The sequence below is a fragment of the Oncorhynchus clarkii genome, chromosome 32 (genome assembly GCF_045791955.1).
Source record: "Oncorhynchus clarkii lewisi isolate Uvic-CL-2024 chromosome 32, UVic_Ocla_1.0, whole genome shotgun sequence".
NCBI lineage: Eukaryota > Metazoa > Chordata > Actinopteri > Salmoniformes > Salmonidae > Oncorhynchus > Oncorhynchus clarkii.
The window spans coordinates 29,726,679-29,751,138 of NC_092178.1; the positions used below are offsets into that span (position 1 = coordinate 29,726,679).

Consider the following 24,460-nt stretch of genomic DNA (forward strand, 5'->3'; position numbering starts at 1 on the left):
CACATGGTCTGTGGTTGTGAGGCCAGTTGGACATTCTGCCAAATTCTCTAAAATGACATTGGAGCCAGCTTATGGTAGAGAAATTAACATTAAATTATATGGCAACAGCTCAGCTCAGCTCTGACTACAGGTGGACATTCCTGTAGTCAGCATGCCAATTGCATGCTCCTGCAAAGCATCTTTGGCATTGTATTGTGTGACAAAACTGCACCTTTTAGAGTAGCCTTTTATTAACCCCAGCATAAGGTGCACCTGTGTAATGATCATGCTGTTTAATCAGCTTCTTAATATGCCACACCTGTCAGGTGGATGGATTATCTTGGCAAAGGAGAAATGCTCACTAACAGGGATGTAAACAAATATCTGTACAAAACTTGAGAAATGCTTTTTGTGAGTATGGAACATTTCTGGGTTCTTTTATTTCAGCTCATGAAACGCAGGACCGAAACTTTACATGTTGCATTTTTAACTAACATTAGGCTCTGTGTTTTTAGCTTGCTAAATAAATCAATAGATAAATAGATAAGCTATCCTATTAGCCACGTTATGACTGACTTGTCATCATTGCCTGTGCTAGTATGATTGTATTGACATTCCCAGCCTTCGTTACATTCAACCACTTTTGTCCAAAGTATTAAAACTGAAACAGTGCATCCCGATTGGCTTGAGGCAGCAAACAATGTACCAGGTCAGCTGTGATTTACATCCTGATAGCATTATGTCAGTTCCACTTTAATAAACAAATACTATAGTCAATTAAAAAAAGGTTAATGATACAAGACTGTACACAGCTGACAGACTGCCTGGAGACGTGTGTGTGAATGAAGCATACAAAGCCTCTCAAATAGACAAACCAGCAGATACCTGCACTTCTGCCCACCACACCCCTTTACCTGCTATCAAACATTACTCATTGAGGCATGATACAAAGATCTGAGGGAAAATACCCCCTTTATGAACAATACTGTCAGATAAAAGGGTTGGACAACGACTACCTGCCAGGTTATAAAGCACCAGCAAGCATGTCCTGAGGCTGAAGCGGAGTTCATACAAGATTATTTTGTTGTGCAAGCTTTGGTTTCAAGAGCTGTGGAATTCCTCCTCAAAGGGCAGAAGCAATTGTTTGTGCCCCTTTGATGCACACTTCAACCATCTATCCAATTTTCCACCTCAATAGGTTAAGAGCAAGAAGACCCTCCTTCTCCATAAAGACAATAGCCAGTCAACTATGACTTCCTTGCCTTTATTTGCAGCCAAGCATGGCTTTCCCTTGGCATTAGGTCTGTCACAGAATAACAAAAAGGCATTCAAATCACTTTGTTACACAGATGTAGCCTATTCTCTATCTCTGTCCAGCAGTGGAATCAGGGGGTAGACTCACGTTTGAGACCGAGTGTAGACAATCGTAACACGTTTCGCCATGTTATGAGTACGGTTGGAAACGTTGCCGGGAAAACAGACAGGGCAAAGGTTATGTGCCAGAGACTATAGCTGATATTTTCACTGCTGATATTACCCAACACCCACAAACGTTGAATTCCAGAGGCAACGCTGAAAGTTGGTTGCATAACGTTACAATAACAACCAAGTACAAGAGGAAAACAGTCAATACATTCCACAGCGCGACTCCGGCAGAGGGAAGCACGTGTTTTCCCATATTCAGCCCAGAAGTGTTCCGTTCTCTACGTACACAGCGCGCAAAAGTCATTCGGAATCATTTGCAAAATACAACAACCGTGCATTATCACACATGTGCATCGGATGTTTTGTTCCGTTTCAACGCAAATTACAGAAGCATGTGCAGGCTGCCATGAGTATGCTGACTAAAAAAAAAACATGGGCTGTTTGCAATCAAAACACTCACTGAAAAAAATGGGTGAGCTAGCAAACGTTAGCAGGCTAACGACATTCTCGTTGTGCTGGTTGAAATGTGCTCATTTAAAGTAGCTAACTAGCTATATAGCCTATATTTAACGTGTTGTGCAAACGAAAAGCTACTAAAATGCCATACTCGACACAGCGTTCTTACCCACATCTCAAAGTGCAGAGGACTGTGTACCTTCACCGAGTGTTTGTGCGTTTATATCCCTCCCGTTGATCTAACCAGAGCGCCCTTGCGTTCAGTTAGACGGTCTGGTTGTTGTAGAAGCCTACTACCTACGCCACTAAGGTAGCAAGCTCTCTTCTCGCTACGAACGAAATAAATCGTGCCCACAAGAGGAAAACTCTGACCGTAAACATTTGCTCAAGGCGCTCCCAGATGAAAAACGCCTGTCTGACTGGCCTGCATTCTCCCATACAATTGTATTGCCCCTGTTCAGCGAAATGAACACACACCGTTGATCAACAGATTGCTGTTAGTAGACTGATCTCTAGTGATCAACAGGCGCCATCTACAGGACGAAAACCGGTAAGACTAACCAACATGTATTTTATCCTCTGCTGCTTTTAAACACTATTGTAGGCTACACGATCAAATCCACCATGTCGCTTGAGGTCACATCATTACATTTTCCCTTCATTACAATTCACGTTAACACATTTTTTTCAGTGCCATTGTCAATTTAAAGCCCAGTCTGGCTTTTACTGGCATCAACCACTACTAACTCAACTTCAGCAGAGCATTCTGGCAGACATATTACTTGACTATCCGTTTTTGGAAACAAAACAATTCCGATTGTAATAGGTCTACGGTAGAATATATTTGAATAGGTAGGCCTAGCTAAATTGAATTGATCAAAACCTGAAACTAAGATGGCCACTTGATATCTACAAAATGACAGAAAAGCATCTCATAGCCTAAGCTTTTAATTATAAATCAAACCATTGGGTAGGCTATGCACACATACCTTGCAGGCGAAACCACCTCATAGTGTAGCCTATAACGTTCAAATAAATTACCTAGGAAAAAGTTACATATTGTTAAGCCATTCATTTGCTTGATATGCTGGAGTGGACCAGCTTGCTGGGTATAAAACACAACTTAACCTACACAGCACAGGATGCATAAACCCCCAACATCTGCCTGCAACCCTGCGCCTCAGAGCTCATGACAGGTGCAGACATGTACTGTAGATAAAGAAATCAGTTTTACCTGGTCATGACTTGATCTTGCACCCTCCACAGAATGTATCTTCAGTCAAACTCTCTCTCTGGTCAATTCTCTGGTGAAAATTATAGAAAGCCCTTCACTCAGCCTTCTTGTTGGGACGGTTTACAGAAGGTCATTAAGGAAAGGACAAGAGAAACGCTTATTATAACAGACCATCATTTTTTTCTCATGTAATTTAAACCAATTTGCCACCGCAGCCGCTATCTTGGATAGTCAGATGGGCGTTACATGCCTATACCGGCGGCAATTTTGAACTAGGCAGTTTAACGACTGCTAAAACATATCTCGCCCTATCAATGCTGAGGAAATCCCCAATGAAGAATTTCTCAAGGGATAATCGTGAGGACGAAACGGTTAGGGTAATAGGGGGTAACTAGCCCACACTAAGAACAATTTCTAATTGCTGACACAAAAAAGCAATGTTTGGAGAAAAATTGGTATGTGGATAAAGGTCATGTAATAAATGCCTACATTATTTTAGTTATTTCATGAAATGTTGTTTTTAGAAAAGGGGCGTTTAAAAAAAAATACTCTCACCCCCCCACCCCTTTTTGTTCTTTAGTAAGTAATACTTAAAAGCTAAGTCGAGTTGTCTTATTTTATTATTTAAATAAAATATGGGGGGGTGGTGTTGCACATGTCACCATTAGTACACTTGCACTAAATAGTATTTGAATAATGCAAGATATTAGATCCAAGCAGTCTTTAAAATTACATTCAGGAGCAAAAGGTTTTCAATAATTTTGTATTAATTAAAAACAATATTCATTTGAATATACTATTGGAATGGAATATAACATTTAATAATAATACCTTAACTAATTAATTCAGTGTAACATTGATGTGGCAACGCTCTTCTGCTCTGCTATTGCACAATTCTAACTTGTACATAGGTAACAAATACAGCTATCCCAAGTAAAATTGGAGCATAATTCAAGTTAGCATAAACTACCGCTAACTGGCCTAGTCATTGTCTAAATGACAGGTAGAAACTCATTCATAACCAAAAAGGGGCCAGTTACCCTTGAGTTGCCCTCAACACACTCATCCAACATATTATTACTTTAGTAAAAATATATCAAGAATGTTCTCTCTAAACAAAGGGATTATTTATCTTAAGGCTTTCCTACTTTTATATATTTTTTAAACAATTATAGATCAAACTTCAGTGGAATATATCTACAACTTTTTCTAAATTGAAACAAATTAGATCAACTTACCACACGCGTTTTGTTGAAATATCTCCAAAAGTTGTGATGACACAGGCCATTTTTGGTTGAGCAAGATGAGTGGCAGCCAGGGAAAGTGTTGGGGAAATTATTTGGTAATATCTTGTGGTCTTAATGTGAATTACGGGGGGAGTTACCCCCTAGAACTATATTATTGACACAACGCTTGCACCGCTTGTTTAGACTGTTCATTATTGGCTCCTTCTTAAACCGGTCTATTTATTGTCATCTAAAGTATTGATCCTGACATTTAGGCTTTATTAGCTTGAGGGGTCCAGTTTTAGCCACAGTTATGTATAAGCTACAACACATGCGTAATTGCTGGTTTTGTACCGAGGTAAAATGTGTTTTATATTGGACATTCGGTGGATATTGGTGGTTTTCTCTCTCAATAGCTCTTACACAAAGCATGCCATGACTATGATAGTTATATATTCTGAATCAGGCGAGGATGGAGAATGTTTTTGTTATTGTTCAATAACATTTTTCATTGCATTTTTTTTTTTGGGGGGGGGGGGGTAATTTTCTCCATCTTCCCCTGATTCAGAATATATCATTGTTCTAATCATGGCATGTTTTGTGTAAGAGCTATTGACTGAATAGTCACAGAATTTTCAACATACAGTGCATTCGGAAATTTATTATTATTAGTAGGAGTATTTATTTTTAAGGTGTGGATTGTTCTCCATCCACCCCTGATTCAGAATATACCATATTCATGGCATGCTTGGTTCAAAAGCTTTCCCATATACAGTGCATTCGGAAAGTATTCATACTGCTTCATTTCTTTCCGTATTGTGTTACATTATAGCCTTATTCTCAAATTAATTAAATGTGTTTTTCTCATCAATCTACATATATTACCCCATAATGACAAAGCAAAAACAGATTTTTAGAATTTTTTGCACATTTCTTTTTCTTTCATAAATTAAAAAACAGAAATATCTTATTTACAGTACATAGGTATCCAGACCCTTTGCTATGAGACTCGAAATTGAGCTCAGGTGCATCTTGTTTCCATTGATCATCCTTGAGATGTTTCTACAACTTGATTGGAGTCCACCTGTAGTAAATTCAATTGGTTGGAAATTATTTGGAAAGGCACACAGCTGTCTATAAAAGGTCCTGCTGTTGGCAGTGCATGTCAGAGCAAAAACCAAGTCATGAGGTCAAAGGAATTGTCCGTAGAGCTCCGAGATTTGGGGAAGGGTAGCAAAAAAGTCTGCAGCATTGAAGGTCCCCAAGATACAGTGGCCTCCATCATTCTTAATTGGAAGAAGTTTGGACCACCAAGACTTCCTAGAGTTTGCCGCCCGGCCAAACTGAGCAATTGGGGGAGAAGGGCTTTGGTGAGGGAGGTAACCAAGAACCCAATGGTCACCCTGACAGGGCTCCAGAGTTTCTCTGTGGAGATGGGAAAACCTTCCAGAAGGACAACCATCTCTGCAACACTCCAATCAGGCCTTTATGGTAGAGTGGCCAGACGGAAGCAACTCCTCAGTAAAAGGCACATGACAGCCCGCTTGGAGTTTGCCAAAAGGCACCTAAAGACTCATGAGAAACAAGATTCTCTGATCTGATGAAAACAAATCTTTGGCCTGAATGACAAGCGTCACGTCTGGAGGAAACCTGGCACCATCCCTACAGTGAAGCATGGTGGTGGCAGCATCATGCTGTGGGGATGTTTTTCAGCAGCAGGGAATGGGAGACTAGTCAGGATCGAGGGATAGAGGAACAGAGCAAAGTACAGAGAGATCCTTGATGAAAACCTGCTCCAGAGCGCCCCGACTGGGGCGAAGGTTCACCTTCCAACAGGACAACAGCCAAGACAACGCAGGAGTGGTTTCGGGACAAATCTCTGAATGTCCTTGTGGCCCAGCCAGAGCCCGGACTTGAACATCTCTGAAGAGACCTGAAAATAGCTCTGCAGCAACGCTCCCCATCCAACCTGACAGAGCTTGAGAGGATCTGTGGAGAATCATGGGAGAAACTCCCCAAATACAGGTGGGAAAATCAGATTTTAGGCTCAGCAGCTACCTTGGAACAGCCTTTTGTGTGCATGGCAATGTTTCAAACTTTTGCAGGTCTTTGCACCATTTCCAAATATGCAAAATCGAGGGGTACGTGTATTGACAGCTCAGGTATTGGTCCATAGCCTACACTTTATCTGACATGGTAAATAAACTGTACATGTTGCCATAACACATTATTCAATAGGCCTGCAAATCCAAACAATTGTTACAATCTAAAAGTAAATACCTACAAGTAAATACCCTGTTATTAATGTAGCTAAGTAGGCTGTTGATTTATACGTTTATAATTTGTCTTTGATAGGATATAAGCCATGGTAGTGTCTTCTGACTGTCTGCGACTCGATAGACAAGGTAAATAAATGGTGGCCTAACCACCGTGCGTAAAAGTTTAGCAAAAGTGGGCGCGCGGGCATTGGCATTTGAACGCGCTTGTTTGTGCCAATTGTGGGTCTATAATGCATTTGATCCATACACCAGGCTGTATCACAACCAGCTGTGATTTGGAGTACCATATGGCAGCGCACAATTGGCCCAGCGTCATTGTAAATAAGAATTCGTTCTTAACTGACTTGCCTAGTTAAATAAAGGTAAAACACTTGTATTTTTTAAATAGATTGAAATATCTCCAAGTTCACCCCTAATCATTGTAAATCCAAATGTTTTTTATTTTAATCTAATTCCTAACAACTAGAAGCATCTACGTGAATGTTATGGGGAAATTATTGGAGTTCACAGTTCAGCATCGGGTTTAGTTTAGTTTATTCATTCTACCATTTTTAAAAAAACACACACAAAAAAAACAAGCACGAGGATAACACAAAGTCTGGGACTTATTTCCATTGTGGTCCTCTTGATCATTAATTCATCCGTCAAACACTGCATTAAAGACTTGATGCAAAATATTAACTCTTGAAAGCCACAAACTCATAGCATAGTTGTGTTGTAAATGCTGACATTTTTCACCAAGACTGCGAACGTTTCTTTTTACGCATGACTGCAGCATCAACGCATTTAGCTCCATCGCCATGCCGCCTTTGCCTTTACCGTGAAGACAAAATCCTCCGTTAGACATATTTTCAGTTTTACTTCGGCAATTTCCATTCATCTCTTGTGTTTTAGCCTACAACATTTTATTGTAATTTCATCAAACTCCTTTGGCGATTTCCGGACATATGTTCCGACTGACATGTTCAGCAATGAAACCATAGTGTGCATGACAATCTCAAGAGTTTCCATGGGCTTGGTGGTCTAGAAACCACAATGGTAAACAGGTAGTTTGTGTAGACGCGGAGACAAGCAATTTTTCCTCGCTGGGTTGCAACGTCGCTTGCGCCCTTTGTGGTTAGATCAAGACAAGCAACGTTAGAAATAAATGGCAGGAGTTTACGAACATAAGCACAAACACGGCTGAATATATTGTTACTCTGGCCATTTGATCTGTATGTAGCTCTTCGTTTTTTTCAATGATAGGCAAGGCCTATTCAATACAATGTTGTTTTCCCCCACTTGAATATGAACTATAGCCAATTTAGTGTGTTCAAATTAAACATTGCAACTGTTGTTTTGTTATATAAGACAACAATAAGCATTATGAAGCACGTAACTGTCTGTATTTGAATGTAGGCTATGTAATGTTTCTCTTAAACTTGTTTTGTTCTACTTTTTTCTTTATTCCCTTCTGGAAATAAAGCAGCCTATAATGCAAGTTTGTAAATTGGTTTTGGCTTGGAATCATCATTAGTTGCATACAGAGCCATGAATAAAGTAAATTATATTAAGTTCATATAATTAGGCAATGTTAACAATTATAATAACTATATTATTATGATGTATGTACCAATACTATATAGGCATACAGGCCTCTGACCTAACGTTTTTAGTGATGCATTGTTTAAAAACGAGGATTATTGATAAGATCAAATATAATAATGATGAAATAGCCTAATATTAATATTGAATTAAGACCATGTCAAATACAATTCACAAAAGGTAGTTTCGGCCTGTACTACTTTACAGAAAACTAGGCCTATAATATGTTCTTAGCGTGAGAAAAAAAAGGTAGGTCGGTGCAATCTTCTCAATCTTCTCGCATTCATTCGAAAAACATGTTTTGTTGTTGTCTTTGCTGGAATCTGACCTATCTTTTCTTGCTCATAGTTTGAGTTATAACGCAGGACTTTTCATGTGTTTATTTCCGGTGAAATGTTGTCACGGCGGTCTCGCTTTTTGAGATGTAGGCTCGGCCTATGGGCAAGACATCTTCATCTCGTAAAGGTTGCTCAACGGACTCAAAGTGATGATGCCCTTCAAATTGAGTGAAACTAAAATGCCAGGCCCCCTGCTACTTCTGCTGTGCTGGAGCTATGTCTTGAAAGGCAAGTATGACACTATATTCTGCACACGCTGACAATGTGTCGATAATTAATGTAGAAAAGGTACATTCAGCTAGGCTAACGCTAACTCATGGTGACAGTGAGGGCTTTAGACTGTTTCATCATTACTCTAAATAGGCCTACATTCATTTATTTCAAGAAATATCCACCGTGTTCTAGTCTGCCTACGTTATAACTTTTTCATTAACTTATGTGAGATGAAACAGTGATCTGAAATACATTATGTCATTAACTCTATAACCTGTTTATAATGTAGTTTTGTTCATGTTATAATCAAGCAATTTCAAGATAATTAAAATCTTAGGTTAGACAAAGCAGGCCTATAAGATTCAATTTCGAAATATTGTTTACAAGTGGACAGTGATTTAAGCTTTTTTTTCTGTTCGGCATCCATGCTTGGTATATTCATGAAAAAAAAGTTGACAAAGTTATGAAAATGCACCAAACATGCTAAACAGTAATTAGATGAAATATATGTTATATTCTTGTTATTCCTACTTCTGTTTTTAGCTACACACGCATCAATTATAACCCAGACACCTGGAGTGGTGATGGTGAAAGCTGGTGATACAGTGACCTTGAAATGCCATTTGAGTGAGATTATCACCTACTGCTTCTCTGTGAGTTGGATAAAAGTGGACCCCAGGACTGGAACACACAGCATGAGTACACCCTTAACGGTTGATAACATTTCAACGGACCAGGAACAGGACAACCTATGTTCCGTCACAATCACCAATGCAAATGTGAGCGACTCTGGCATGTACTACTGTTTGGCTGTTCACTCCAAAATGGTGTACTCTGGCAATGGTTCTAAGGTTATTATTTTGACAGGTAATTTAATGTCTTGTATATTCATATTTATTTACGAAGTTTACTAAACTAGAAAAAATATATTTTTCTAAAAAACTAAAATGTATATAAAGATATAAACCTTTAAAAAATAAACACAAAACGGAATGTTACATCTAAATTAAACAATATATATAGTACCAGATAAAAGTTTAGGCACCTACTCTTTCCAGAGTTTTTCTTTATTTTGTGAAGATATCAAAATTATGAAGTAACACATATGGAATCATGTATTAACCAAAAAAGTGTTATTAAACAAATCAAAATATATATTTGAGATTCTTCAAAGTAACCCACCCATTGCCTTGATGACAGCTTTGCACACTCTTGGCATTCTCTCAGCCAGCTTAATGAGGTAGTCACCTGGAATGCACTTCAATTAACAGGTGTGCCTTGTTAAAAGTTTATTTGTGGAATTTCTTTCCTTAATGGATTTCAGCCAATCAGTTGTCTTGTGACAAAGTAGGGGTGGTATACAGAAGATAGCCCTATTTGGTAAAATACCAAGTCCATATTATGGCAAGAACAGTTCAAATAAGCAAACAGAAACAATACTCCATCATTACTTTAAGACATGAAGAACTTTAAAAGTTTCTTCAAGTGCAGTTACAAAAACCATCAAGCGCTATGATGAAACTGGCTGTCATGAGGACCGCCACAGGAAAGGAAGACCCAGAGTTACCTCTGCTGCAGAGGATAAGTTCATTAGAGTTTACTGCACCTTAGATTGCAGCCCAAATAAATGCTTTGCAGAGTTCAAGGAACAGACCCATCTCAACATCAATTGTTCAGAGAAGACTGCGTGAATCAGCGATACGCCATCCCATCTGGTTAGCGCCATTTGTTTTTCAAAGGACAATGACCCAACACACCTCCAGGCTGTGTAAGTGCTATTTGACCAAGAAGGAGAGGGATGGTGCTGCATCAGATGACCTGGCCTCCACAATCCCCTGACCTCAACCCAATTGAGCTGGTTTGGGAGGAGTTGGACTGCAGAGTAAAAGAAAATCATCCAATAAGTGCTCAGCATGTGTGGGAACTCCTTCAAGACTGTTGGAGAAGCATTCCTCATGAAACTAGTTGAGAGAATGTCAAGAGTGTACAAAGCTGTCATCAGGGCAAAAGGTGGCTACTTTAAAGAATTTCAGATATAAAATATATTTTGATTTGTTTAACACTTTTTTGTTACTACTTGATTCCATATGTTTTATTTCATGGTTTTGATTTCTTCACTATTATTATACGATGTAGAAAAAAAAGAAATAGTTAGGATCACCACTTTATTTTAAAAATGTGAAATGTCAGAATAATAGTTAAGAGTGATTTATTTCAGCTTTTTCCTTTCATGACATTCCCAGTGGGTCAGATGTTTACATACACTCAGTTACTATTTGGTAGCATTGCCTTTAAATTGTTTAACTTGGGTCAAACGTTTCCACAAGCTTCCCACTCCTCTTTCTATTCTGGTTAGCTCGAGTTTGTGCTGTTCTGTTCTGTGACTAATACACAGCGTTGTACGAAATCTTCAATTTCTTGGCAATTTCTCGCATGGAATAGCCTTCATTTCTCAGAACAAGAATAGACTGACAAGTTTCAGAAGAAAGTACTTTGTTTCTGGGCATTTTGAGCCTGTAATCGAACCCACAAATGCTGATGCTCTAGATACTCAACTAATCTAAAGAAGGCCAATTTTATTGCTTCTTTAAACAGCACAACAGTTTTCAACTGTTGCAAAAATTGCAAAAGTGTTTCTAATGATCAATTAGCCTTTTTAAAATGAGAAACTTTCATTAGCTAACACAACGTGCCATTGGAACACAGGAGTGATGGTTGCTGATAATGGACCTCTGTACACCTATGTAGATATTCCATAAAAAATCTGACGTTTCCAGCTACAATATTCATTTACAACATTAACAGTGTCTACACTCTATTTCAGATACATTTGATGTTATTTTAATGGACAAAACATGTGCTTTTCTTTAAAAAACATGTTAAATGATGTTAAATGTTAAATGATGACCATTTTGTCCTTAGAGAGAGAAAGGGTAGGGAACAGCACTAAAGCCCCAACCATCCAAATCGTCTCTTCGCCAGAGGTTGACCGCATCTTCATCCCTCTGCTGTGTTTGGTGTTGGAAGTGGTCCCGTCTCAGGTCCGTGTGTTCTGGCTCATAGACGGGAGAGAAGAGAGTGGACTCACTGACTCCACCTGGACAGACAACAGTGATTCAGCCACAGAGTTCACTAGGAACCAGATTATTGTCCAGGCACAGGAGTGGGACAGACGAGCAGAGTTTACATGTGTGGTGGAGTTTGAGGGGAAAAATATCACCAAAACACTGCTGCAGCAAAATGGTAATTGCATTAGACCCAGATTTACTAAGCTGTTGCACCTGTTCTTTCAGTAAGGGATTTAACACTGTAAACAAAGATATAACTTGAAACTATCTTTATTTAGACGTTGTCTTTATTTTCACCATAGATTCCAATGCCATGTGCACAATGTTGATGTATGGGGCCTCTGCAGCTGCTCTCCTCACACTAATAGTTGCTGTCACTATCGCTGTGTGTCTGCACCGTGGTAAGATCAAATCAATGGGTAATGGGCCAATACTGTATAACAAACACCAAATGATCTTGTGCAAGACAATTTATACCATAGTTCTCAGAAAAGGATGTTGCGACCATTGTAATTTAGGGGAAACATGCCCCATCAATTGGTACATTTGCAGGATATACATTTACAAGATGTAGTCTTTTTTTAATAACTTACTAGTATCCACTCAAAACACTAAGTGCACGTTGTGATGCCTATGGTTATGGGTAGTCATGTAGGTAAGCCAGTTCAGTGGTCAGACCTATATGGGTCAAGTTCTTTTGTTTTGTTACACCATAGAATAGGTGGCTAAATATGGGAGAAAATATTTTATTCCATTAGGTCATTTTCTGAGGAAATGGAATTAAATCGGATTTCGTAGGCCTGTATTTTCTCTTCCACAGGAATGTTGAGAATTAAAATCTGTTGATAATTCTTGACTTTGTTCCTCTTTCCCCTCTTTCACACAAGTCAGGCTCTCTGTAGTGGTTACAGTGACCTTTATGGCAAGTGTCTGCCACGTTTAGACAGCAGTCGACTCCACCTGCTTTTGAGATCAGAGAGTCAATGTTAACAAATGGCCATGGACAACAAAAAATGATCACTGAATCATGATGCTTTCTTCAACCTGGATATTAAATGTGTTATTTTTATTGTTTTTTCCTATAGGGCATCCTGTGGTTATTGATGCAGATACAAGGTTTGAGTCTGACATTCAATCCAACATTGGATTATAGAAAAGTCTGTGATTGCTAGAGTGTGAAATGCTCTGTTTTAATTTCAGACAAAGAGGCACAGGCACTGAGAACAGACGGGATCAATCTGGTAATTATTATCTTTTTTTTTTCAATTTTAGGATTAATTAATCAAATACAACAGCTGACTACTTTAGAAGGATTTCAAGATGGCTCTTATCAACTTGGAGGTATTTAGTGGCGGAAATGTTTTAGCGCTTTCATTATCTTTTTAACTATTCAGTTGAAATAGATTGAATGAATGCGCTTTAATTAAATATAATTTGTTCGCCAAATTGCTAAAAATAAGTCGTAGAGAAACACATTGTGTACCATTGTAGCACTTAGACATCCTTAGTTTTCACAGCGTCTCTTGATGGCGTATGCAGGGTCGGTTGATTGAAGGATTCCAAGTCTTTTTGAAGTAGTTTGTCGGTGGATGTCATGGTGTTTATGTTCTGAGTTCTGACGTTTGCAGGGACACGTGGAGAAGCAAGAAGGCCAGTTAGATCATCGTTCTCGGTAAGTAACTATTGTATTTGGGTTAAACTATCATTTTTGGTCGTGCTAAATGTTTTTTTTTTTAAATGTTGCATGATTTTATAATCCATTGCCATGCTATCAGATTTTCTCACATAGTAAAGGTGGTGGAACTCATTTTTTATCTCCATTTCGGCCCAATTTAACTCTTGGGGACAGTTTACTGGGAATAGATTCAGCCAATAGTCCTTGACTAAAAAAAAAACATGTAATATGGACATTTTACATTGAACATGGTTTTTAGTTAATATTTTAATATTTTTTCAGGAAAGGCCCCATAGTGTATTCATGTTGAAAAAACACTAATGTTATTATCCGAACATACTGCTCTGAAATGTCTCGTACTGGTGTATTACTTGTTAAGTATAGTGAAAACACAGTACTTATAGGTGATATACCTGGTTGTGTGAATACACATTGACATTTGTACATGGATTATATTTGTAAACAAACTCAAATGAATTGAGGCTAAACCTACTTTCACCCCTAGAGTGATTGTTTTAGATTACTCAGTTATCTCAATTGTGAATGTATTGATTGACTGACGTAATATCACTTCTGTGGTATGAATCCTCACATATGAGAGCCTGGTTTACATTTGCAGTATTAATTCAGTCCACATAAAGTTTTAAAGCAGTTTTGTATACTTGAATATAAAGCATCAACTATACTGTACCTATTTCTGAACCCTTGAGAATTAACTTCCTGGTGTTGATCGTTCCACAGGAGGTCCAGTATGCGACTTTGGACCATATCAATTTTGGGAGACGCACAAATACAGTTCTCTAATCAGATTTTGACAAAGAAATTGCATAAAAATTCCTTGTATTTTGTCATGATGTAGATGCTTATGAACTGCCACTGAAAACATTTCAGATGATTATTTATGTATAAAGCAAGAGCCGGTGTCCGCAATTGCAAAGTCCTTTCTTTGATATTGGAATTCAACTGTGGAGTAATCTCCCATTAGTAATTAAGCTGTCCCAGTCCAGAAAGGCTTTCAGAGGTCAGGTTAGATCCCTTCCGTCAGAAAAAGTGCACAGGTCTAAATAGGAAAATTACTGAATATTCTTGAATTTTGTATGGATTGTGTATTTATTATGGTGTAGGCCAGTTAGGGACTTATCATAGGCCCATGTCACAGGAGGTTGGTGGCACCTTAATTGGGGAGGATGGGCTCGTGGTATTGGCTGGAGTGGAATAGTATGAAATACATCAAACACATGGATTGATGCCAATCCATTTGCTTTGTTCCAGACATTATTATCAGCCATTCTCCCCTCAGCAGCCTCCACTGGCCCGTGTATTTCCATGGATGTTCTTGTGTTGTGTCCTGTTTTTGTCCTACACAGAAGACCACATTGGAAATAAGTGTTCTTACACTGTTGTGTGTCATCCTCTGGGATTCTTTGTACTTTTAAAACTGTAAGAAATGTATTATCCAAAATCAAATCAATCAATCAATATGGCTTGTAAATGAATGTCTTTGTTTTCTTTTAAATTTGATCACCTCTTATCTAATTTACCATTTCCCTGGAACCCTTAGTGTTTTTGAACAGATATCTAAAACATATGTTTAAAAACTTTGCTTGAATGCAACAACAACAAATATGATGTTAAATGACCAAAATGAGAAGGCTCCTGCGCAGACTGCAGATTGTGTAACATGAGAAAGTGTCACAGGTAACATGTGTAGGACTGTAGCCTTCGGAACAGAAGCTGACCACAGTAGTTTAAGCCTTAGCTGCATCTCTCTCTCGCTCTCTTTCTCTGCGAGGATTGGTTTTTCTGAGCCTGATATGCTTTTGGACAGACACCGCTTTGATCAAATCCGTGCTTTGCTTATAACAAACCACTAGCAGATTCTATATTCAGACTTTTTCACCCAATAGCGCAATATACTAAATAGCATACCACGAAAGTAAAAAGGTTATCAGCTCCCATCCGATCACCAAACCTCAGCAGCCTTCACGAAATGAATGAAACTCCGACAATAGATGGAATGTGCTGTTATTATTGTAACAGTTCATTTTCTACAACAACAGTATTTTAAAGGATTGGAAAATAGTTATGCTCCCACTTAGTTCTGAATGGGAAATAAAACACTCTGGCCGATGAGTGACAAGGATCTGCATTCCATCCAATTCACACACGATTTAATAAAAGGTTTAGTAGTTTTCAATTAAGTGTAGCTGGATTCAATCATGTTGAAATCAATTAAGTAATGGCAAGACATAACAAAAGTTTTACAATGAAATGTTAATGTACTCTTAATACAAAGGACAGTAGTCGTTTTTGGTAAGTAAAAAGTTATGACTTTAGTGAACTGAAAACCCCCCACAATTATACACTTCTACAGTATGAGACATCATGAGGCAATAGAGACCTGTACTACTTTTTAAAATGTTGATACAGATCATTTGGTTAACGACGTTTCCTACCTAATGTGTTTGTATAGTTAACTCCAGCCTACCTGATGTTTAAATAGGAAGGAGAAAAACTACAGACTATCTGAGTGACAGGACAGGTAGATTTGAAGTAAACACTCACATCTACTGGATGTTTGGAGACAGTGACACAAGATGAGAAAGAAGAGCATTTCATCATGACAGTACTTGAAGGATAGATAGCACTTTATGGAAGCACTAGGCTTCTCTAAACACATATGTTTTATGCATTTTGCATTTAACATCTTTCAAGTAGGTATGAAGCACTCCGAATCTCTCAAAGCACTTTTATTCTGAATGTTGGTTTACTGCAGTTTTCACAATGAAAGCCCTCCTCCTTTCTTTAGTTTGGGGATTTTCTGTTACTTTTCTCAAGTTAGCCTGAATAAAAAACGAATGAACACAGATAACACTTTCAGTTAGTCTGCTTTTTTTGTTTGACATTTTTGTTTGTTTTTTTTACTTTTGACTATGATTCAGGCCACATACGTGACTACATTGAACAGAAATATAAACACAACATGCAACAATTTCAAAGATTTTACTGAGTTACAGTTCATATGTGTAAAGAAATCAGTCAATTGAAATAAATTCATTCGGCCCTAACCTATGGTTTTCACATGACTGGAAATACAGATACAGATCTGTTGCTTACAGATCCGTTATGGATCAGAAAACCAGTCAGTATCCGGTGTGACCACCATTTGCTTCATGCAGCGTGACACATCTCCTTCGCATAGAGTTGATCTGTAGAATGTTGTCCCACTCCTCTTCAATGGTTGTGCAAAGTTGCGGGAACTGGAACATGCTGTCGTACACGTTGATCCAGAGCATCTCAAGCATTCTCAATGGGTGACTTGTCTTGTGAGTATTCTGGCCATGGAGACATTTTCAGCTTCTAGGAATTGTGTACAGATTCTTGCGAGAAGTTTCCATGCAATATCATGTTGAAACATGAGATGATGACGGTGGATGAATGGCATGACAATGGGCCTCAGGATTTTGTCACGCTATCTCTGTGCATTCAAATTGCCATCGATAAAATTCAATTGTGTTCGGTGTCCGTAGCTTATGCATGCCCATACCATAACCTCACTGCCACCATGGGTCATTCTGTTCAAAGTGTTGACATCAACAAACCGCTCACCCACACGACGCCATCTGCTCGGTACAGTTGAAATCGGGATTCATCTGAAGAGCACACTTCTCCAGCATGCAAGTGGCCATCGAAGGTGAGCATTTGCCCACTAACTGCCAAACCCTGGTGAGGACGACGAGCACGCAGATGAGCTTCCCTGAGACGGTTTCTGTCAGTTTGTGCAGAAATTCTTCAGTTGTGCAAACCCACAGTTTCATCAGCTGTCTGGGTGGCTGGTTTCAGATGTGGAGGTCCTGGGCTGGCGTGGTTTCACTTGGTTTGCAGTTGTGAGGCCATTTGAAAGTACTGCCAAATTCTCTAAAACGACATTGGAGGTGGCTTATGGTATACAAATTAACATTAAATTCTCTGGCATTCAGCATGACAAAATGCACTCTCCCTCAAAACTTGAGACATCTGTGGCATTGGGTTGTGTGACAAAACTGCACATTTTAGAGTGGCCAGCACAAAGTGCACCTGTGTATTGATCATGCTGTTTAATCAGTTTATTGATATCCCACACCTGTCAGGTGGATGGATTATCTTGGCAAAGGAGAAATGCTCACTATGAGGGATGTAAACAAATTTGTGCAAAACATTTGAGAGAAATTAAGCTTTTTGTGCATTTGGAACATTTCTGAGATCTTTTATTTCAACTCATGAAACATGGGACCAACACTTTACATGTTGCGTTTATATTTTTGTTCAGTGTATACAATATCATACAGAAATACATCTTACCTGAATTGTTGCTCTCGACTGATAGTTGTGCCCATGCACAATGTGAAGAATGATGAGAAGAAGAGAGGAGACAATTCCCAGCACCCTGTAGAGACTGACTATGGTGTAACAATGTGGAGAAGTCTGACAGGACAATAACATCTCATCAAATGGAACGGTACAGTTTAATACAAAACGTTTTTCAATATCTTCATATTCACTGACTTTATTGTCAAATTAACACGACTACTTACTACATTAACATACTGTCAATTGTATTACAGTAGTACAAACTATGATATTAAGGGAAGAGGAGTTCCCATTTTGTTGCAGGGTTTTGGTGAAGGAAATTAAAATGCTATTAGATGATTTGGAAACTGATTTCAAATGTTTTTTTGTTTTTTTTTACAAATACATGCCTGTGACTATTACTGAATAGAAGTTAAAGTAAAACTTGGCTATACAGTGCATTCAGAAAGTATTGGGACCCCTTCCCTTTTTAGACATTTTGTTACATTACAGCCTTATTCTAAAATGGATAAAGTACAAATTCTCATCAATCTACACACAATACCCCTTAATGACAAAAAAGTAATACTGTTACATAAGTATTCAGACCTTTTGCTATGAGACTCAAAATTGAGCTCAGGTGCATCCTGTTTTCTATTGATCATCCTTGAGATGTTTCTACAACCTGATTTGAGTCCACCTGTGGTAAATTCAATTGATTGGACATGATTTGGAATGGCACACACCTGTCAGTAAAAGGCGCATGACAGCCCGCATGGAGTTTGCCAAAAGGCACTAAAAGGTCTCTGGCCATGAGAAACTTTCTGATCTGGCCATGAGAAAACTTTCTGATCTGATGAAACGTAGATGGAACTTTTTGGCCTGACTGCCAAGTGTCACGTCTGGAGGAAATCTGGCACCATCCCTACGGTGAAGCATGGTGGTGGCAGCATCATGCTGTGAGGATGTTTTTCAGCGGCAGGGACTGGGAGACTAGTCAGGATCGAGGGAAAGATGAACTGATCAAAGTACAGAGAGATCCTTGATGAAAACCTTCTCCAGAGCGCTCAGGACCTTAGACTGGTGCGAAAGTGTTCCTTCCAGCAGGACAACGACCCTAAGCACATAACCAAGAAGACCCAGGAGTGGCTTCGGGACAAGTCTCTGAAATTCCTTGAGTGGCCTAGCCAGAGCCCGGACTTGAACCCGGTCGAACATCTCTAGAGAGACCTGAAAATAGCTGTGCAACGAAGCTCCCTATTCAAGATTGTAGCGTCATATCCAAGAAGACTCAATGCTGTAATCACTGCCTAAGGTGCTTCAACAAAGTACTGAGTAAAGGGTCTGAATACTTATGTAAATGTGATATTTCTGGGGGGGATATTATTTTGCAAATTTGTGAAATGTATAAAAAAAAAACTGTTTTTGCTTTGTCATTATGGGGTATTGTGTGTAGATTGATAACGGGGAAAAATCAGTTTAATCAATTTTAGAATAAGGCTGTAACAAAATGTGGAAAAAGTCAAAGGGTCTGAGTAATTCCCGAATGACGGTGCCTGTATATGACAGCACAGTAGTAAATCCCAGAGACGGTGACAGCTGCGGTGTAGATGAACACAGGGCACATCTTCTATGAGATGTCATACTGAGACCTGATGTTGATAATGGTGTTCTTGGGGACTCGCAGCACCCCGGGTTGTGTGGGCAATCTCATGCAGGCAACAGTATAACAGTAAGATGTCAACCCCTCCAGAACGCAGTTCATGGTGATGTTGCCGCCGACCACGTCAATTCAACAAAAGGTCAAAACTGGGTCACTGTTGAGTCCTCCAACATGATGGGCCCTGCAACTGAATATAGAAACATGGTAATTAACCAAATGCTTTGCATAGATTGATATGAGGTTAAAGTGATAGTTGTCTCTCGATGCAGTCCATGGCAGATTCAGGAGAATGTCATATTTTGAGGCATGTCAGTACATTTTTCAGTCCAAGTAATTCTAAGTTATACAGTATATAGTCTGTTCACATCTTTACATTTTATGCAAGCCACTCTTCTTTAAACTAATTCAAAAGTAGCTTTATTAATTTGGCACAGCAAGGGTTGAACCAAACTTGGACACCGACTGAAATGCTTTCCAACCTAAATGTGCAATATGGTGGTCTTGTCTTTGACCTGGTTAAGGTTGTGAGGCCATGTCAGAGAGGAAAAATAGACGGCAGACAATTGATGCTACCATTCTGGTTAGCAACCTCAGACAAATGACCATCTTTTAGAGAGAAGAAGTAGTTACACGACATAGTGGTCTCCGTTATGTTTCAATGAGAGTCAGCGCAGCAGGCAAAGTTACATTTGTTTTATTGATTTGGAATATAATTGACACAAATGGTGATGATGATGATGATCAGTATGACAGTATGTCATAATTAATAAAAGGTTTATAAAACACCGTTATTGACAAATTATTCAGAAAGACACAGAAGGTCACAACAGTTGCCATGGGGAGTTTTTTGTCATGAGTGCATGTATTCTTCAGAAGTCAACCTATGAGCATTACCTTGAAAGCCCACCGCAGTTGGTGCCGCCTCTTCAAACCACACGACAAAGACGCAGAGGTGGAAAAAGTACTCAATTGACATACTTGAGTAAAAGTAAAGATGCCTTAATATAAATGACTAAAGTAAAAGTTAAAGTAACCCAGTAAAATACTACTTGAGTAAAAGTATAACATTTTAAATGTATTTAAGTACAGTGGTGGAAAAAGTCCTCAATTGTCATACTTGAGAAAAAGTCCAAGTAAATACTATACATCAAATTCATTATATTCAGCAAACTAGGCTGCACAATTTCCTTTTTATAACTTTTTTTTGACAGCAAGGGGCACACTCCAACACTCAGAAATAATTTACAAAGGAAGCATTTATGTTTAGTGAGTCCACCAGATCCGAGGCAGTAAGGATGACCAGGGACGTTCTCTTGAGTGTGTGAATTGGACCTTTTTCATGTACAGCTAAGCGTTCAAATTGTAACTAGTACTTTTGGGTGTCAGGGAAAATGTATGGAGTAAAAAGTACATAATCTTCTTTAGGAAGGTAATGTCAAAAATATAAATAGTAAAGTACAGATACCCCCAAAAACTACTTAAGTAGTACTTTAAAGTGTTTTTACCTAAGTACTTTAAACCAGTGCAAAGAGGACACAACAAAGTAGCTGCTGTACCTCCTGACTTGATAGGTGTCACTTCCTGTCCACTGCTCTGGCACAATTATAAACAGAACGCAAACCACATTTAGGACTACTCTGCTACTGAGTCTCACATACTCAGCTACAGATCTCACATTCTTTTCAGTAATGACAGTAGGAGTAACACATTGTAAATGTTTACTTATCTTTCTACTTTTTACTCCACTTAAATTAGCCTTTATGTTTTATTAACTCCTCATTTGGAAACTGGTTGCATGTAATGTATCTTCGTTGGCATAATCTGAGTGTACAAAACATTAAAGACATCTTTCCATGACATGCGCTGATCAGATGAGTCCAGGTGAAAGCTATGATCAATTATTGATGTCACTTGTTAAATCCACTTTAAATCAGTGTAAATGAAGGGGAGGAGACAGATTAAAGAAGGATTAAAGAAGCCTTGAGACAATTGAGACATGGATTGTGTGTGTGCCATTCAGTGGGTGGATGAGAAAGACAAAAGATTGAAGTGCCTTTGAACAGGGTATGGTAGTAGGTGCCTGGGCATCCTCGCTGTGTCAAGAACTGCAATGCTGCTGGGTTTTTCACGCTCAACAGTTTCCCACGTGTATAAAGAATGGTCCAACTCCCAAAGGATGCCCAGCCAACTTGACACAACTGTGAGAAGCATTGGAGTCAACATGGGCCAGCTTCCCTTTGGAACCGTTTGACACCTTGTAGAGTATTTTTGAGCAACTAAAACAAGACACAAGCTGTCGTATAATAGTAGCTAGTTGTAGCTGAAATGTGAGTTGCAGTGATTCTACCTAAGGGTTTCTTGTCTTGTTATTGTCCGTGTTCACCCTGCTTTAAACAGACAAGTGGACAGGAAACACAGGCCCATGCAGAGAACACAGCCTTGTTTTTGATGAGTCGTCGTGTGGTTAAGAGGTGGAGAGAGACTCTGTGCTAACACTGTGAGCTCCTCAGTATACGGCCGTATGGTTTTACAAACACATACAAAATATGTGATGATTACCAAAATATCCATTACTAAACATTATACCATGTTTTGATGAATGTGTATACTGTACTTTTACGTTCCTTTTTTGAATTGTAATGCCTTGCTGTGTCCTTTAGGGGTGTATGATGTTGAATGTTGAGCATTTTAATCATTTTGGAGTTATGCTAACTACAAGAAATTGCATTATTTTCGTGTATTGTACTGTATATCCTATTGGGCCGAACAATTAACGTATGTATATCCAACTGCAATAAACAACCACTATGCATGTTTGCTTTTATTTGTAGTACTGCAGTGCTTCTAAGTCCATTGCTCTCTCACATTGCTCTGTGTGCACATTTTGGTTCTGTCCCAGCACAATTATCACATCCGATTCGACTCATCAAGAGTTGGATGATTAGCAAATGACAAGCACGCTTCTTGACACGTCAGAGAATAAACGGAATGAAAGCTTTTCAACAGTGCATCTACAGCTATGGTCCTGGTGTCCCGGAAATGTTTTATTTTTACATTTTAGATCCTCAAGAGTTATTGACAAGACAAGAGAGTAAACTTTACACCAAGGCTAAAAATGTACATAGAACATACAAGATCAATCAAATCACAAGATTTTTTTTGAAATATTTTAACATTCTTCCTATTCTTTATTTTAGAAACCTTTTAGGGCAAGACTAGTCCAATTGTTGGGAATATTTTGACAGAGAGTCCGAAGTGTTCGCATTAGTCATGGTAGATAATCCTCAACACTTGCCTTGATGTGTGGTCAATGTGGAACGTTAGTATATTCAACTAAATAATGACTCTCTTTTGCAGATCTACAGTAATTCACCAATTTGTTAATACTATTTACTGTGTTGAAAATGCAATTGTAAGTGTCTGACAGGTTTTGTTAATTTCTTTGAATCCGTCTCTGGGTAAGGAATGACATGAATCAATGAATAGCAAGGGGAAAATAAAAAACAGCAGGATTGCAGCCCCTGGGGATTGCAGTTGATCACATTTAGATTACTGTCACGTTCTGACCTTTATTTCCTTTGTTTTGTCATTATTTAGTATGGTCAGGGCGTGAGTTGGGGTGGGCTGTCTATGTTTTTTTTCTATGATTTTGGGATTTCTATGTTTCGGCCTAGTATGGTTCTCAATCAGAGGCAGGTGTCATTAGTTGTCTCTGATTGAGAATCATACTTAGGTAGCCTGGGTTTCACTGTTTGTTTGTGGGTGATTGTCTATGTTAGTTGCTTGTGTCAGCACAGTTCTCATTATAGCTTCACGGTCGTTATTCGTTTATTGTTTTGTATAGTTTGTATTCAGTGTTTTCTTTAATTAAAAACTTCATCATGAACACATACCACGCTGCATTTTGGTCCGTTCCTTACGACGATCGTGACAATTACAGTGATAATGCTGCTGGTTTCACATTTAAGTTGTACTACCTACTATGCCCTGTAGGGTGCGTGATGTTTCTTCAAGGGTAGAGGTCTACAGCAGTGGTTCCCAAACTTTTTATAGTGCCATATTCCTTCAAACATTCAAGTTCCAGCTGGTACCCCATCTAGAACCACGGTCAGTTCACTCTCAAATGTTGTTTTTTGCCATTATTGTAAGCCTGCCACACACACACACACTATACCATACATTTACTGAATATAAGAATGAGTGTCAGTTTTTGTCACAACCCGGCTTGTGGGAAGTGACAAAGAGCACAAATAATAATAATAATTTTGCTCTTTATTTCGTCATCTCACATATTAAACCTAATTTGTTCATCGAAAATTGTGAATAACTCACCACATGTTAAGTGTGTGCACATAACTCTGCAATGTTGGGTTGTATTGGAGAGAGTCTCAGTCTTAAATCATTTCCCACACACAGTCTGTGCCTGTATTTAGTTTTCATGCCCGTGAGGGCCGAGAATCCACTCTCACATAGGTACGTGGTTGCAAAGGGCATCAGTGGCAAATCACGCTGTTAAGACAAGGCAGGATACTCTGAGCGCAGCCTAATCCAGAAATCTGGGAGTGGCTTCTGATTAAATTCAATTGCTTTAACAAAGTTAACCATTTTCACTGTAGTGTCCAAAACGTCTTTCAAGCTTTCAGGCATTCCCTTGGCAGAAAGAGCCTCTCGGTGGATGTTACAGTGTACCCAAGTGGCTTCGAGAGCAACTGCTTTTGCATGCTCGTTACCACTCCACTATGTCTCCCTGTCATGGCTTTTGCGTCATCAGTACAGATACCAACACATCTTGACCACCAAAGTCCATTTGATGTCACAAAGCTGTCCAGTAAAAAATATTCTCTCCTGTTGTCCTGGTTTCCAGTCGTTTGCAGAAGAGAATGTCTTCCTTAATTGACCCCCCATAAACGTAACGGACATATACCAGGAGCTGTGCCAGGCCCACCACATCTGTTGACTCATCTAGCTGTAACGCATAGAATTCACTGGCT

The 24,460-nt window shown here is 38.9% G+C and overlaps 2 protein-coding genes across 6 annotated transcripts in view; one reads left to right on the forward strand and one right to left on the reverse strand.

Annotated features, from left to right (window-relative positions):
• LOC139392201 (semaphorin-4A-like) overlaps window positions 1-2,341 on the reverse strand; it is a 54,892-nt gene extending 52,551 nt beyond the window's left edge. Inside the window, exon 1 of one of the 5 annotated variants that reach the window (XM_071139998.1) lies at window positions 2,030-2,341. The gene's annotated coding sequence lies outside the window, so the exon portion shown is untranslated. The remainder of the gene's footprint in view (window positions 1-2,029) is intronic. The other 4 variants (XM_071139999.1, XM_071140001.1, XM_071140002.1 and 1 more) reach the window with 4 other exon arrangements.
• A 6,359-nt stretch (window positions 2,342-8,700) lies between these two features.
• Window positions 8,701-12,030, forward strand: LOC139391950 (immunoglobulin kappa light chain-like). The gene is made up of 3 exons (XM_071139560.1): window positions 8,701-8,749; window positions 9,278-9,601; window positions 11,657-12,030. The coding sequence occupies exons 1-3, from the start codon at window positions 8,701-8,703 to the stop codon at window positions 12,028-12,030; spliced, it is 747 nt and encodes a 248-aa protein (XP_070995661.1).
• Window positions 12,031-24,460: the final 12,430 nt, after the last annotated feature.